The 17,362-nt window shown below is 47.1% G+C and overlaps 1 protein-coding gene across 1 annotated transcript in view; it reads right to left on the bottom strand.

Moving 5' to 3' along the window:
- The window catches only part of JUP (junction plakoglobin), a 189,532-nt gene that overhangs the window by 53,360 nt on the left and 118,810 nt on the right, over positions 1–17,362 (bottom strand). The window contains exons 3-4 of the mRNA XM_086924160.1: positions 7,749–7,999; positions 6,811–7,049 (exon numbers count right to left, since the gene is read on the bottom strand). Of these exons, the coding sequence (XP_086780286.1) occupies positions 6,811–7,049; positions 7,749–7,999 (490 nt within the window). The remainder of the gene's footprint in view (positions 1–6,810; positions 7,050–7,748; positions 8,000–17,362) is intronic.

Genomic DNA, 17,362 nt, shown 5'->3' with positions numbered 1-17,362 from the left:
TCAGCAAGGTCACATAAACACAACCCCGGCGCACCTATGTCAATTTTCTTTGGAGAACTTTTCCGCGCCACAACGCGGAGCGATCAGACTAACTGTGGGAGCATAGGAACAGTGTGCGAAAGAGCAGAAAAAGTGGAAAAGGGAATGGTGACGAACACCATAAGGAGCAGTACCAACACTGCAGTACCCAAAGGCAGGGAAAGAAGAAACAGAGCACAGCCCTGAACAGGCACCCTGTCAGCATGTAACCAGTTCCCCCCATGAGACAAGGAACATATGCAAAACGTCATGACAACATGTGGCAGGGCTATAACCCCAACCAAGAACAACGAAGGGGCACCAGTTCCAAGACAAACATGGAACGACAACCTCCAAGGCAACCCCACCACAGTGTGTGACAACTCCCCAAATGAACAAGGGCGAGGCAAGGCCAGATGACTCCAACCTAGAGGTTAGCAGAGGGGCCAGGACCCTTAGTAACAAGGAGGGAGGGGAGGAACAAGAGTAAAGGCAAGCTCCAATCCTGGAACAACCAGAGCAGAGGGGCACAGGAGTACCCACAAACCCATCCTCCAAAGCGCCGAGGAGGAAAGGAACAAGAACAAGACAAACCATCCTGTCAAAAGAGAGAATGCACACAGAGACATAGCCACCCACCAGGAGGCGAGTGCAGAAGACCAAGCCAAAGGTCCTCGCAGAACGGGACGGAAGGGCAGGCCGTGAAGGAATCTGCGGCTAGAATCATCTCTACCAGATACATTGTTACCGAAGGTAAGTAACTCGTACATCTGATAGAGACTACTAGCCGCAGATTCCTTAACGTAGCATAGATACCCTAGCCATACCGAACGGAAGGAGGGTCTGCGAAGGACCTCACCAGCCTGAACATAACAGAGGGTCCAACTGGGGACTAGCAAAAAACAGTTGGACAGAATGCAGAATAATATCTTACATTCACCCCAGTACAAAGATCTGGGCCTAGATCCATCGTTTTTTGCACTCCACACCACCCTAGGTCAGACACTGGCTATATGCAAATCAGCCTTGACCATGTGCCTCATGGGAACAGTCCAGCCCGAACTACCAAGCCACGTCTTTCCTAGTCCGGAATCAAGCATCCAAGGACCGGTTTCTGGCTATCAGCCTTCTTCAGCCTGGATAGCTTAACTCCAGTGATGTGGAGAGCCGGTCCTCGGAAGCTTGTTTCCGGTCCAGGGAAGGCATGGCTTGGCAGTTCGGGCTCGACTGTTCCAGGGTCAGACTGATTTGCATATAGCCATGTCTGAACTGGGGTGGCAGAGTGGGCTAAAGAACGGTGATGGATTAAACCCAGATCTTTTGACTGGGTGTGAGTGTTTGATTGGTTCAGATGCTCCGTCCATTACCACCCCCTTTTGTCCCACTGGGGACTAGTCCAACAGACAGGGCACGGAAAACGTTGGGGAACGGCTGGTTGATCTTCCCTTAGATGGCACTCTTAGTTCATGCCCCAGCAGACTATGCCATTTAAAGGTTCTGGAGGAAGCCCTGCCAAGAACCTTTGGATGGCATAGTCTGCTGGGGCATCGAATAACAGAGAGCCATCGAAGGGAAGATCAACCAGCCGTTCCCCAACATTTTCCGGGAACACACCGTCCCGAAGCCAAGCATGGTGGCGAAGGTCCACCGAAGAAGCCATGGCACGACCCAGCACCACCGATATGTCCAGAGCGGAGCAAAGAATAAACACTGCTAGCTCCCGGCCATCCAACGCATGGTGTCGCAAGTCAATCTGAACAGTCTTCTGTGAAGCGGCGGATCCCAAGGACTCGGCAGAGTCCCACAAACGAGGTGGCTCTAGCCAACACACATGAGGTGTTAAGGGCCCGCAGAGCAGCGCTGGTCGAGGCGAACATTTTGCGTCCCCAAGAGTCCAGCCAGCGGGCCTCCCGGACGGCGGAGACAACAGTAGCGGCAAGGAGGGAAAAGCAGTCTGCAAAAGTGGGCTGGGGTGGAGGAGTGGAGGGAAAGACTCCGGGTCACGCAGTGCTGGAAGGTACCGGTGCAGAAGGTGTTAAGGCACCGGGTCCCCTGTGGCAGGACGCCCCCCCCCTCCCCCAAGTCCCCATCAGGGAAGAAAGAATCAAACCTTAAAAAGGAAGCAGCAGCTCCCCCCCCACCAGAGCCCTGGTGGAGAACCTCCAGAAGATGATCCGCAGGAAGGTGGGCAACCATATCACCCATGCGCATAATACCCACAGCCGTGGACACAGTGCGAGCAAAGGCCGCACACTCCTCCGTAGGGCCCCTCCGTGGGCGACGGCTGCAAACTAAGGCGGCTGTCCCCAAAAACAAGCAGGCAGGCAAAGGCCAGACTTGAAAAGTAGGAGGAACAGAGGAGTGGTGGACCTGTTGCTCCTACGGCGAAAACCAAGGACTCTGGAATGGCGGGGAGCCGCCTTTTGATGACGCCGGGGAAAAAGCCACCACGCGGCAACCCGTCTCTGGTGAGGACGACACCAGCAGGCACCCAACCTCCGGAGAAGAGGGAGCATCCAAAGAAGTCCGCAACTCGACGCCTGTCCGACGCCGTAGAGTCGGCCACCTGAGGCAGGACGTCATCACCATCCGGTGCCAAAGGAGACGCCGGACAGGCCTCCCCCGCGTCACAGCGCCGGGGATCGGAGCTGGGCCTTAGCCGAAGTGGCCAAGGGACGGCACCGGGACTGCGCAGACTATCTCAGACGAGGCAGCTGCCTGTGTGGAGGGACGAGAGTGACCCGGGGAGTGACCAGGAGCCCTCCACCTGCCTCGACCCCGAATGGGGCGTAGGGGGTCCACCGACACATGTAGCACCGCCAAGGCAGATTCCACCTCCAATGAGGCAGCCGCCTGCGTGGAGGGACGAGGGGACCCCCTTCCAACCTCGACCCAGAGCGGTCCGCCGACCTCTGTGGCGCTGCCCGGCCAGCAGCTGCCGGCGCCGTGGCGGCATCACCTCAGCCGTAGACCAGGCTGCCACCAGTCCAGAAGGCAGAGAGGGGCTCGGGGATGCAACACGAGCCCTGGCGACCTCCCAAGACACGACACGGACTCCCGCGGGAGTTTGCGTTGAGGCAGAGGTGCTGTGGTCCAAAGGAGGAACCCCCCCGAAGGGCCGCACACAAACAGCACCATATCCTCCAAGCCTGGAGCCGAACCAGTCGGCTCCAGGGCTCGAGCCGCCGGCGACGCCGCGGAGGGACACACGCAATGCAAGGGAACCCGCCGACGTCCCAGGAGGGGGAGGAGGAGACTCCAGCAAGGCCTGAAAGCCGCCGCATCTTCCTCCATCTGGGCTCTCGACGCCCCCTCACCGGGAAACTGTGGATAGGAGGACGATACGCGGAGTCGCATCACGCGCGGAGAGCCCTGGGGGTGGGAGGGATGGGTAGGAGGTACCACCAAGTGGCAAGGGAGGGCGTGTGGGGGTGGGGGAAACACGTACAATGGCAGGTATCTGATAGCTCTAGGGCATGGGCAGCATTTGCTGAGTCACACATCTTCCTTTATTTTTTGTATTGTGGGGCAGGAGGCAACATGGAGGGATGGGGTGGTGAGGCAACATTATGGGAGGCAACACTGAGTGGGGGAAGGAGAAGTACACAAGGACAACGGATTAAAACAAAAAGGACTCACTCTCATTGGGTGATTAACTACAAATTAAAAATAAATTAGGGGTGGGCCAAGCAACACAACAAACAGTTGGTTGTGACAAGCAGCAATACAAATAGAGGGGTTAAGTACAAAGACAGACAGCGGGGAAGGTCAAGCAATACGGATTGTGGCGGCACAGAGGACCTCAACAAATAGTATAACAAAAAAGGTCCCAAAACGTGAGCAGTGGAAGGACACAAGTACTCCAGAGGGTCATCAAACATAAGAAGCAGACATGAAGGCCACATGTACTATCAAGTAAGAAGCAACCAAATGAAACAATGAAGCTGATCAGTTATATGTAATGGGCGAGCTCTACACTCACAGCAAATAACATTTCTTGCAAGGGACAACACATGCGCTGTCTCGCATAAGACCTAAAAAGGGTTTAAACCCCTTTATAAAAAAATTGACTAGCATAACTCCATGACAGTAAAATACATTTGATGTTCACAAATTGATACTTCATTACCTATGGCAAATAAGTCGACTGGCAAGTAGAAATTGTATTGAAAACTTGATTGTGTCAATTCTGCTTGGCTCATTATAGGACCTCAACAGAAGAGCCCCCCTGAATCTCAATGAGGGCAGATGTTTCCAAAGGCAGGAAGTACTCAGAGGTGTAACACCCCTGATAGAAAAGCATTTAGACGATAAGTTGTCAACCACATTGCTGGAGGTCTCCATTTAGAGCAAATATACAATTTAGAATTTCAATTCAATACAATTGCAGAAAGAAATGCACATGTAAACAATACAAATCGGTTCTTTCAATTTGAATTCTGTATCGATTTTGTCTCTATTTAAATTTTGTAGCCTAACACTAGTAGTTGTACAGCTGCCTAAATTAATTTACAATACACAGAAGATCTTCTGAAAGGGCCCATGTTGGACAAAAAAAAAACTATGTAATTTAAGAACTTGGTGTTCCAAGTGGATGACGCCTCAAGAGGAAAAGCAATGCCACCAAAGCATGCTTCTGTTCATTACAGGAGCCCACTTTGGCCAAATGCCAATCGCTTTCTCACAATCTCGTTATATGGATACGGATTAGTAAACAATCTGTAATCCTCAGCAAGCTTCAAGCGTCTATATCACTGCTTCGAGTTTTAAAGCTGTGAAATAAAACGGAGCCATTTGGTACATGCTTCGAGGGGATTGACGGTAAGTACTGGTAAGCAGAGAGTCAGATTATGGGAATCAAAGCAGCTTTGGGGATAGGAACCCTAGGCACAAATAGGGTATACAGGAAACCTGCTTCAAAGGATCCCTAATGCTTTGTCCATGGATACAGAATTCTGAGTCAATCCTTCAGTAAAACCCATAGACCACAATACTGTGTTAGGTACAGGAGATGGCTTGCATACATGCTTCTCAGGACTACCTAGTAGGAACTGAGATTCACTGTCAGATGCTTATACAGCCTCAAAGCAGAAACCTTCTTCAATCAACAAAGCCCTTTGTAGAGCTCCAGAAATGTTAAGCAGCTTCTGACCTGTTAATTGTATTCTAAGCCCTGACCACCCACACAGCCATTTGGATTTTTTAGGTGGTGTCAATGCAAGATGGAGAAAGAACAAGCAAAGCCGATAATTTTAAACCTGAGGGTAGACTATCCACTGTAAAACAAGTTGGTAGAGCTCCCTGTACTGTGGTGCACGTTAAAGTCTACTCAACCCTACAAAAACTCAAAGCCCACACTGCGTGAAATGTCATAAGGGCAGCAGGCTCCACTTTATTCAAAAACAATTGTTGTATTGCCTAAATTTCAAACTCTCCTCTTAAGGGCTGACTGGAGTCACATCTCTATACAATACCAAGTGAGAAGTAGTTAGAGTTTAAAAGGACAATGCTTGAGGAAAGGTCCAGATTCTACCTCATTAGGTCTAATCAGTCTTGGGGAGGGTGGGGTGGGGGTGGAAGAGGTCTTCTACAAAGATACAAACTTACAACTCTTTATTAATAGGATTTAGGGTTGGCAACAGAACCAAGTCTTTACTTTGAGCACAGGATTTTTCTTTGATGTAAAATATACAAACATTAGCTAGTTAACAAGGATGTAAACAGAACGTAAGTGTGTTTCTAGCCTGAAGACAATTCACTTTTAACTTGAATAAAGGATAGTTTTGATAAACAAGTGGCTGCGGACTCAAATTCCACTTATAAGTTCAGCAGACTACTTCTCAACAGGGACCAAAGGGCCTTATTACAAGCTTGGTTGTGTGTTCCAACCCATGCATAAACCCGGGTTTACTCACAGGACGGACTTACGAGTTTGTAGAAATTGAATGTATCCGATAACTATCAGACATATTAAATAACTAAACCTTTGTTAACCTGACGAAATTTAACAGGAGAAAAGCAAACGATATTTACCGTATCATGTGGATTTTAGTGCATTGAAAATCTAAATTTGCATGTTATTCCCCAATAACTAGTAATAGGTGTTATTTATCGCACCTGCTAAACAGAACCCATCGAATAGTTATTTATAAGGTGCGATAAATAGCACCTAAATCCCTAATCAGGCTGTACGAGAGGCCAGCAAGCACTGCTGCACAATTTGCAGTTACTACGTTCCTTACAATCGGCCAAGACTATATCTTACGAACTCTGCTGCATATTTCTGGTGCACTAGTACGCCATTCTTTTTAATTGTGAATTAGCACTTGCGTATCACAAAAATCTAACCGTTTAAAACATTTCCAATACGTTAATATGCTTTTTCATAGGTTTCAGTCCTAGCTTCATCTTGCCACTAAATGGACTGTCAGCCATTTATACAAATAAGCTACCAAAGTATGTGTATTGCAACCGACCACATCTCTTAACCTCAAAATTCTTTATTGCTCCTTTTTTAAAAGCTCTTCAAACTCAAGGCAAGCCCTACTGGCACCAGATCTCATTTAAAAGTGGACATGGGGTCTAGTATTTCAATTTTGTTAGAGAACTCAAAGAATGGAGATCCCAAGATACAGATAGTCTTTGGGGAAAATACAGGGAGATAAAAGGTATTTGTTGGCAACCCTTTTACAAGCATTCTGCTTTACCTTCTGTCTGCAAGTTGAAGCTAAGCAGGCCCCTGCAGCGAACAGACTCCTTTAAAAATCTACTCAACACAAAAGAACATAATACCTGAGCATGCGCACGAGCGCTGGGATGCCTCCAGACTTGAAGATGGACAGGAGCCCTTCTCGATGGTGGGACAGATTGTGTAGAATGCTTGTGGTGCACCGGGCGGTCTCCATGTCACTAGTGTTCTGCATAGTGCGTACCACAGCAGCCACAATCTGAGGGGACTGCATAAGGGCGCGACGAGAGGCCTCCTTCTTGGACAACTGGTTTACTATCATTGCAGCTTTGTTCACCACCACCTAGAAGTACAGGGAAATAGCACACCCGGATCAGGAAATTTTAAAGTTGGTTCGATCAAGTTTGAACAGGGACATGTGGAAGTCTATTTATTCATAGAAACGGATTTTAAAGGGAACATCTTATTAATTAGGAGGCAGGGAAGCAAGTACGTAGCAACAAACAATTAGTGGCCAACTGTAAAAACTGACAGCAGAGAAAAGGTAAATTATTACTGCACCCTTAAAAAGGGCTTGAGCTCTGTAAAATACATGACAGCAGGCCCATGTTATCCCTCACCTAAAACTAAGTCCAGAGACAAGAATTGAGTAAAGGTACCACAACACAGTTTGTGTCTACTATCTTGGGACAACACAAACCTATGCTTATCTTGATATTAGAAGCCAATGCTCTCAATGTACTGGGGATTTATTGACAACAAAAATGTTAACGGATGTATAAAGCCGAAGGACTGGAAAGCTGTGAGGCATACCTTTGCAATTTAAAAGTGGCAATGCTTACAGACACGCACAACAAGGTACACCTTTGCAGCAATTTCCAGTTAGCTCAGCTAAAGGAAGAGATTGGCCAGCTGCATGGTGAAGTACTTCATTATTTAGACACCTCTGCAAAACAGTCAGAGCGTAGCTAACGCTGCTCAGAAAGTGGACATGGCCGAAATCACCATTTCAATCCTAAACAAAGTGAAGGTGGAAACTTACCGGATCCTCATCGTTCAAGAGCTTTGAAAGCTCAGGAATAGCCCGTGTGGCAAGCTCTGCATCATCCTGATAGTTAATGAGATGAACAATGGCAGATTTCAACATCTGGGAGGGCTCTGCAAGCTTCTGTACGTTGGTTTGTTGTCCATCCACCTGCGTGGTCAGAAGGAAGGATCGATCCTCTACGGTCTCAGGGTACATGGCAGCTCTGACACGCTGTGCTCGTGTTAAGTTAAACTGAGATTCTAAATCTGAGACGACAAGATATTAGAATAATAGTCTATTAATTTTTCCGAGCAAGGGGTTGAAGAAAAAAAAACAGAAGTTGATGTTTAAACTAAAACTTCAGAGAAATACATTAAGATCCATGTATGTAATCTATACCTCCCCTTCTGCTCAATCTTGCCTTCTTTTCATATGAATACATTATAGACCAATACAAGTTTGACTAATCGTAGGGTGGTTGGAAAGTGGAATGGAAGATGTGATCGAGCAAGCTTAGCGTGTGGGCACTCAATTACGTTATGCTTTGACAAAATAGCACGTTCTAGGGGCTGACCCAAAGTTGATAACCTCTTAAAATGTCATCAGAACTGAAGCAGGAGAACAGCTTGCTTTTAGTTTAAGGACAGTGGTGTGTACAGTGTGTCCCAAACTCAAAATTCGCAAAGGAAAAAATAAATAAAAAAAAGCAGAGTTGCTATAGGATAAAAAAAAAATAAAAAAACTCAGGTAGAGGTCTGGTGAAGAATGGTCCAATATAGTGCGTTGACAGATCATTGAACTACAGATGCATGGAAAGATGAATTTTTCTATTTACCCATTTCAACGTTTACCTGTAAACTCGAATACGTATTCACAATGCTCTGCTCTGAACATGAAACGCAGGCACCTTGTAATAGGTAAAAACCAGTTGAGAAATGTGAACTGCGAACTAGCTATAACCCAGAACGGGAAACAGGCAGGTCATTCTCGCAAGCATGCTCTGGGCACTCCATCAGCACACAGGCATTCACCAGCTGCAGTATGGACTTTAAGTCAGACTACAGACAGTAGGAATTAAATATGGAGTACGTTTTTAAGGCATTTAGCAGTCATCCACTCATTCTGTAAATATTGCCTTAAAAGTGTATGCATTCTTCATTCAGTAGCAAGGGACGCCCAACTCAAGACCCGCTTCCAAATTGCAATCTTTTCATGGTCCATATTCTTAGTCAATGGGTTTGAGACTATGAAAGTAAATTGTATTCAAGATAAGTAATGATGTCACAGCCCAATATACAGTCTGCTGAATTAGAAGATAGATGTTCAGCTCTTTCTCCTAAACATGGGCATATAGATTGTGGCGGGAGCTTGGGTGTGAGCAAAGTGTCAGGAGAGGTTCTTGAAGAGAGACATGGAGTAATTGTGTTTTTGTGAAAGACCTGCAGCCACACAAGGCTACAAAGATGCATAAACCTTTATTCATAAACCTCTGCTCCCTGGCCCCCCCTTTCCATTGGTCTCACTCCAGGACAAGCAATACATCCCTGATAAACTGAAAAAGGAGCACAAAATTTACAGACGCTGTTTGTTGGTGGACCTGTTGAAGTTGGTACCATTGACCAGAACAAGGGTCCATCTCAACTAGTTATCGATTTATAAAACACGGCTAACACCCCCCCCCCCCCCCTCTCTCTCCAAGGTGGTTGATGTATGCAGGTCCCTGGTTGCATAGAGGACATTGCCCTAGTCCAGTCGGTTGGTGATGAGGGCAGTGTCATGGCGAGTCGTGTGTAAGGGTAGCCACTTATCCATCTAGAGATACTGACTGATGCCCTAGAAGCACGAGTTGGTTTCACAATAGACATGAGCTTGGCAGCGCAAGTGTTACTAAAAACAAAAACATTCTACCTGCACAGACATTGGCCTGGACGAGAAGAGTCTTTACCCTTCACTCCACTTCAATAATTTAGGATATTATTCAGTCTTTGTAAGAGGTGCAGGAGGAGAATATGCAGTTCCTTTGAAATCTGAATTCATTAGTAGATATATTTCCGACTAGGAGCTTGAGAGGGTAGGTAAGACAAGAACACTTAGCAATCTAGAATGAACAAGGCATGTGAAAAGGAGACTAGGTGCTTAGTTTCCCAGCCACTGACACTTTACATTACGCAGGCCCTCACTCTTGAAGGAAAACAAGATACTTCTCAGAATGAACAAGTGAATATTCTAGAAATCAATTCACGAGAGCTTAGAACCATAGTTACACGACGACATGGACGAAATCATGAATAAGATTCATGTATTTGTGTTAATTGCTCATATATTAATCACTTATTAAGTCTATCGGGCCCTGGTGCCAATATTAAAGCCAGACAGTGTCATTACCCTGCTGGCAACTGGATCTACATTTAATTAACTTATTCTGCCAGTCACCCCACGTTTGCTCAGACTTAACAGGAAAATACTGGCTGTGCCTCCCACATCATTGGTACCCTGTACCTTAAATACAGACTTAACATAAAAAAACTCCTATGCAGGTTTTTTTCTATTAATTAGCACCAAAGATGTCATGCCAAGGCTGTCTGTGATGGTGACGTTCTGTTAGCCGACCATTAAACACAACCCTGGAGCCCAAATCTGTCCGGACATTGAAGTTTGAAGGAGTTAGAACTAACACTGGTGTAATTGGGAAGGATGGTCAGCTTCCTTATTTAGGCGATTACTGGTTTCCATGCTGAATGAAAAAGCGAAGGAAAAGGAAGTAAGATGCCACCAGGATAGTGTAGGGTCTAGCAGTTCACCAACCAATCACTCAACACTGAATTTGTTAAGTTGTATAAGCATGTGAGCAAAAAGCAGAACTGTGATATAAAGTCCTTACGAGCCCCTGTCTTCATAACAAGACACAATGCCTTAAATTCTTGGCTGTTACCAGCTTTTCTCACATCTTGTTCTCAGACCTGTGCAACCCATTACTCTGGTCTTCACCTGGTGTAGGCTAGTTGCAAGACTTTCCCCGAGTGGCAGGTCTGGGATTCCTAACTGGTTAATCTACGAGTTAACAAGGTAGCGGTGTAGGGATGAAGTGAAGCCAGAAGCTAACTCGATAAAGCTAACTCGATAAAGCTAACTCGATAAAGCTAACTCGATAAAGCTAACTCGATAAAGCTAACTCGATAAAGCTACCTTGATACAAAAAGCTGGACCACCACATACCTAGTGGTGGGCACCAATGTTAGGGAGACCCAAGCAGTAGGAAGCTTGGCCCAAATGAAGGACCAACAAGAGGAAATAAGACAAGCACTCTGACCTCAAATCTGATGCCTCTATAAAGCATGCGATGAAGGTGGCTGTGACACCTAGCTACAGGTCCGCGGCTGTACATAGCACGGCCCAGCCAATTTAGAGTCATTTCTTTCACTGCTGCAGCACAGTGACCAAAGCGATACAAGAGGGGATGATGGACGGAGTGTTTGAGCAAACCAAACACTCACCCCTAGTCAAATGATCTGGGTTTAATCCATCACCATTCTTTAGCTCACTCCGCCACCCCAGTTCAGACATGGCCATATGCAAATCAGTCTGACCCTGTATAGCAGGTGCCAGTCCACACTAGGGAGCAAGAAAAGAAAGCGTGATCGGACACAGACTCAGTAGTGCCGGCTTGAGCACAATCACACATTTAACAGGGTAAGAGGCTGTTCCCAGTCCTGCCAAAAGGTGCCAGGTGTTCATATATAAGTGACTGTATAATTGCATGCATTGTGTTTTCTGTTCCCATATGACTGGTGCTCTATTATCTGAGAGCTCGGAGAATATTAAAACTACAGAACAATACAGTTTATGTAAATTTAGGGACATCTGGCGCCCTGTAACTGCATATGAAAAGCCAGAAGCAGCTGGAGCAAATAAATAATCAAAGTGAAAGTGCACAACTCACTAATACTGAACAAATTACCGAGGACCAGGAGATGGACATCTGCCTCGGATTTGGCAGATAAAAGAAATCATACCCAGCAGAGTGGACACCAACCCTCTAAGCTAGTGCTTCGCAACTAATGGTATAGATAGCACTTCCAGAGACCCTGTTCAAAGGAATAATTCCACACCGACTTGCCTGTGCATTAAGGTGGGGGCCGCCTTCCCGGCTCAGCCTAAAACTTGAGTCGTACTTGTAACTTGTTTTGTCTTCGTCAGAAGCCATCCATCTTTAAACAGCTTGACACCTCAGGTTCTTCTCTAATCCGCCAGTATGTGTTGCACGACAAACTGCACATTTCTCGCAGACCGTATCAGAATCTGTATTTCTCTAGCCGCCCTTGCAGATCAGGATATGTGCTGAAGTCACCATTTGTCCATCATTTGAAAGAATATGAGGATTTTGTCGCCTTCTTACCGAAAAATCGAATCCTTACTACACCTCCAGGTGGCAGAGATCAAACTCTGAACATGTGATAAGGCACAAGATCCTGAGCCCGTGCACTTAAGGGTTAGAAACCGCTTCCACTGTAGATTGTGAAGACTGGAAGCCGTAGCAAATCCGGTCTTCCCAACACGCATTTACAAGGCATGGCTCTTCCATTGTATGGCCCGAGGGAAAAACTCACAAAAGATAGAATCGTACAGGTGGACTTTGAGGTTAGAAAGATGCAAACAAGTGACAATCACACTACTCCGTGCTTGAGCTATAGGTGGGCTCGCCATTGAGTGTTTGAGCTAGCTAAGTGACTCAGCTCAAAGTTCAGTTAGTTCATTTTATTACTGATAAATTAAAATCATACAACGATTTCTAGAATCTGCAAAAAACAACTGATTAATATTTTGAAAAGGTACCAGATACTTACAAAAAATGACAGGGGTAAATCATAAAAACAGCGTGCTAAATATGCCTATCCTCAATGCTATCCAGTTAACGCAATGATCCATTCATAAATCTGACTACATTTGATCATTCACCCCTAATCTTGTATCTCAGAGCTTTTCATTTGTCAACATCCAAGCCCTAATACGTTGTCGCCATTTTAATAAAATTTGGACACAAGCTCAGTATATGGACTAGTGAATGCTTGTAGGCGTACAAGCGGAAACAAATAGACCAATATTTGTAAGCTGGCCATGCTTACCAGAATTCCATTAACGGGATGGATAAAAAGTGAATACAAGAAAAATGATGTCTTGTTACTTTAATAAGATGGGCTAAAAGCTAATTTGTAAGATTTAAAATGCACTACCCATCACGTAGCTGAATGCTTCCGATTTCGAATGCCCCCCGTGTCTTAAAAGATGAAACTTTTACTTGGTTTTTTGGCCACTAATTTAAACTTCCCTAGAGTCAGATGAATTTCAAATAACTTGCATTCAGAACTGACTCAATCCATTGTTAAAACAGTGTGACCAGACTGCATAACTTGATGGGCTCGGTTAGACAGAAAGCCAAATGAAGGCTTTGAAGGAGTAGTCTGGCATACCACTTTCTGTAGCAGCTAAGTAGTAAGACGAATATGCTACTTACCAGTATGCATCTGTTCTTGGCATGTAGGGCTGCTGACATTCATATCTGTGCATAGATCGCCGCCTAGTGTTGGGTCCGGATGATCACACATTGTTGTCCTGGAAGAGTCTTCGAAGTACCACGAGATAGGTGGCTCCTCCCCTGGACTACAGTGCGCATGGGCATCGACTCCATCCCCAGATTGTTTTCAGCCATTGTGGCCAAGATGGAATGAAACTATGTGAATGATGACCATGCTAGAAGTATGTGTGAATGCTGCAGCCGCTACAGGCGCCGGGCGATATGAATGTCATCAGCCCTACATGCCAAGAACAGATGCATACTGGTAAGTAGCATATTCGGTTCGAGGCATGTGGGTTGCTGAATTCATATCTGTGCATAGAATACATAGCAGTCCCTCCATTAACGGCAGCCGCCCGTGCCAGCTGCAGCAGTGTGGAAAAGTGTTTTTAGAACAGCCTGCCCTACAGCTGCCTGCTGTTTGGAGTGCACATCAACACAGTAATGTTTCGTAAATGTGTGCGTGGTAGACCATGTGGCTGCTCTACATAGGTCTTCCAAAGGAATATTTCCAAGGAAAGCCATGGAGGCCCCCAACTTTCGGGTGGAGTGGGCCCGTGGTGGAATGATGAGAGTGCGCTTGGCTTTCTGATAGCAGATCTGAATACATTTAACAATCCACCTGGCTATACCAGCCTTGGAAATGGGGTTACCTTTGTGTTGTGGCACAAAGGCAACAAAGAGTTGTTCAGTCTTCCTAAAATCCTTGGTCCTATGTAATACATTAGGGCCCGTTTGGCGTCAAGTGTGTGGAGCATTCTCTCCGCCAGTGACTCTGGAAGAACACAGGTAGTTCTATAGTCTGGTTGATATGGAACAGACACTACCTTAGGAAGGAATTTAGGGTTAGTGCAGAGCACCACCCTGTTACATTGAACTTGAATAAATGGCTCTTGGATAGTTAGTGCCTGGAGTTAACTAACTCGTCGTAGCGACGTAATCGCTATAAAGAAAACCACTTTCCATGTCAAGAATTGAATCTCGCAGGAATGCAGTGGTTCAAAAGGGGGACCCATCAGCCTGGTGAGGACCACATGGAGGTTCCACTCCGGAGCTGGTGGCGTCGGCGGAGGAATGACCCGTTTGAGTCCCTCCAGAAAGGCTTTAATGGCAGGCACCCTGAAAAGTGAGAGGTGCTGTCTGTTTTGGAGATAAGCAGCCATTGAGGATAAATGTATGCGAAAGGAAGCATAGGCCAGATTACATTTGTAGAGATGTAAGAGATAACAAATGATGTTCTGAATAGATGCATCCAGCGGGTCAATGTTGTGGCCTACACAATAAATGACAAACTGCTTCCACTTCGCCGCATAGCATGCTCTGGTGGTGGGCTTCCTTGCCTCCCGGATGATGTCCATACAGTCAGGATGTAAGTTGAGGTAGCCAAACTCTAAGACCTCAGGAGCCAGATTGAGCTGTTGCGGATCTGGATGCTGAATGTCTCCATGGCTCTGAGTCAAAAGCCTGGGTGTGAGGCGCAGCCTTTGATGCGGTACCACGGACAGTTCCAGAAACGTGGTGTACCATGGTTGGCGAGCCCACGTAGGAGCAAACAGTATGAGAGTCATTGAGTGCTGCTTCAGCTTGCGTGCCACCAGCGGTATTAGAGGTGCTGGGGGAAAAGCGTACGCAAATTTGCCTAACCAGTTCATCCATATCGCATTGCCTTGCGACTGTGGGTGTGGAAACCTGGCGGCAAAGTTTGGCATTTTGCGTTCTCCTTTGTGGCGAACAGGTCTATCTCTGGAAGACCCCACCTTTGGAAGTACAGGTGGAGTACCGATGGATGTATCTCCCACTCGTGCATTTGGTGGCTGTACCTGCTGAGCAGGTCCGCCATCTGATTGTCTTTGCCTGGGAGGTGTTCTGCCATGAGTAAGATGTTTCTTTGAATGGCCCACTTCCACATGCTCTGAGCCAGATGAGACAACTGTGGAGAGTGTGTTCCTCCCTGCTTCTGAATGTAGTACATGGCCGTCATGTTGTCCGTCCGGAACACGACCTTGTTGCACAGATGTACTTTGAAGGCTTTCAGTGCCAGGAAGATTGCCATCAGTTCCAGAACATTGATGTGCATCTTCCTTTGCTGCGGTGTCCATAGACCCTGCACAGTGTAATGGAGTACATGAGCTCCCCATCCCTGGAGAGAAGCGTCAGTTGTCAGGATGATCTCTGGCACAGGCTCTTGGAACGGTCGTCCCTTGCAAAGGTTTTGTGGATTCCACCAATGCAGAGAGTTGTATGCACGACCGCTCACCAACACTAGGTCTTTCAACTGTCCGTGAGCCTGAGTCCACTGACGTGCTAAGCACTCCTGAAGCGGACACATATGTAGTCTCGCGTGCGGGACTATGGAGATGCAGGAGGCCATCATGCCTATCAACTGCATGAACACACGCGCCGGAAGCGAGTGTTGAGGTCTGAATCTTTGTATCAGCGATTGAATGCTGTTGACCCTCACTGAATTTGGCTGTGCTGTGGCTGCCAGAGTGTTTAACGTCGCACTCAGATACTGCCGTATGTGGGGGGGGGTTGCAGGTGGGACTTTGGGTAATTCAGTGAGAAACCCAGATCGTGACGAAGGTGAATGGTGTGGGACACGTGGGCGGCACACTGCTGGGCTGACTTCGCTTGGATGAGCCAGTCGTCCAGATAAGGGTAGACGTGAAAGTGTTGTCTCCTTAGGTGCGCCGCCACCGTCGCCAGGCACTTCGTAAACACCCTGGGTGCCGTGGTGACCCCGAAAGGCAAAACCTTGAACTGGTAATGTTGGTTTTGGATGGTGAACCGAAGGTACTTTTTGTGTGACGGTTGCAGCGGACTGTGAAAATACGCATCCTTTAGATCTAAAGTTGCGAGAAAATCCCCCTGACTGAGCAACGGGAGTACCTGCTGCAGGGTCAGCATGTGAAAGTGCTCCGAAAAAATGTACTGATTGAGGGGTCTGAGGTCCAGTATGGGTCTGAGGGCCCCGTCGTTTTTTGGTATCAAGAAGTACAGTGAGTAAACTCCTGTGCCCCTTTCTTCCACAGGCACGAGCTCAATTGCCCCTTTTTGCAGCATGACGAGGACTTCCTGCTGCAATAAGTGCAAATGCTCGGCGGACATAGGACGGTGTCGTGGGGGTATGTTGGGTGGAGTGGATGTTAACTCCAGACAATAACCGTATTGTATAAGCTGTGTGACCCACCTGTCTGTGGTGATGGATTTCCAGACGGGCAGGAACTGTTGAAGTCTCCCCCCGACCGGTGTTGCGTGGTCGGGGGGCAGTGACAAGGCGTCACTGTTTGTTAGTGGCAGAGGATCTGGAGTTGTTGTTTCCTCGACCCCTGCCTTTGGCGCCGTTTCCACGATATCCACCTCGACTTTGTTTGGTGTATGTGGACTGCGTGTTGCCTTTATAGTACTGCGTGGTTTGGGAGCTTTGGCCTCTGGAAACACCTCTAGTGCTTGAGCGACGAAAAGAACCACCCCTGAATTGCTGGGACTGTAAGGCCCCCATGGACTTAGCGGTTTCAGTGTCCTTTTTCTTTTCCAAGGTGGTGTCCACCTCCGGACCAAACAGACGATCAGGGTTTACGGTCTGATTAAGAATGGTGGTCTGTATCTCTGGCTTAAATCCCGAGATTCTGAGCCAGGCATGTCGTCTCAGCATGACGCTAGTGTTGACAGCCCTGCCCGCGGTATCAGCCACGTCCAGTGCACATTTAATAGAAGCATTGGATATTAGCTTCCCCTCTTGGATGAGCATCTCAGCTGCCTCTTTGTATTCGTCCGGCAGGTGCTGCAACAGGGTCTCTAGTGTGTCATAGTGTGCCCGGTCATACCTCGCCAGAAGTGCTTGTGTATTTGAAATGCGCCAGATATTGGCCGCCTGAGCTGCCACTTTTCCCTGATGCCTCAAACACCTTAGATTCTTTATCTGGGGGAGGAGCATCACCCATTGTTTGAGAATTAGCCCTCTTCCGGGCATTTGAAACAAGAGAGTCCAAAGGCAACTGTCCCTTGATGTACGTAGGGTCAGTAGGCGCTGGTTTATGCTTTCTCAATCCTTGGG

The sequence above is a fragment of the Lissotriton vulgaris genome, chromosome 5 (assembly GCF_964263255.1).
Source record: "Lissotriton vulgaris chromosome 5, aLisVul1.2, whole genome shotgun sequence".
Classification (NCBI taxonomy): domain Eukaryota; kingdom Metazoa; phylum Chordata; class Amphibia; order Caudata; family Salamandridae; genus Lissotriton; species Lissotriton vulgaris.
This window is presented reverse-complemented; position numbering and strand designations above follow the sequence as displayed.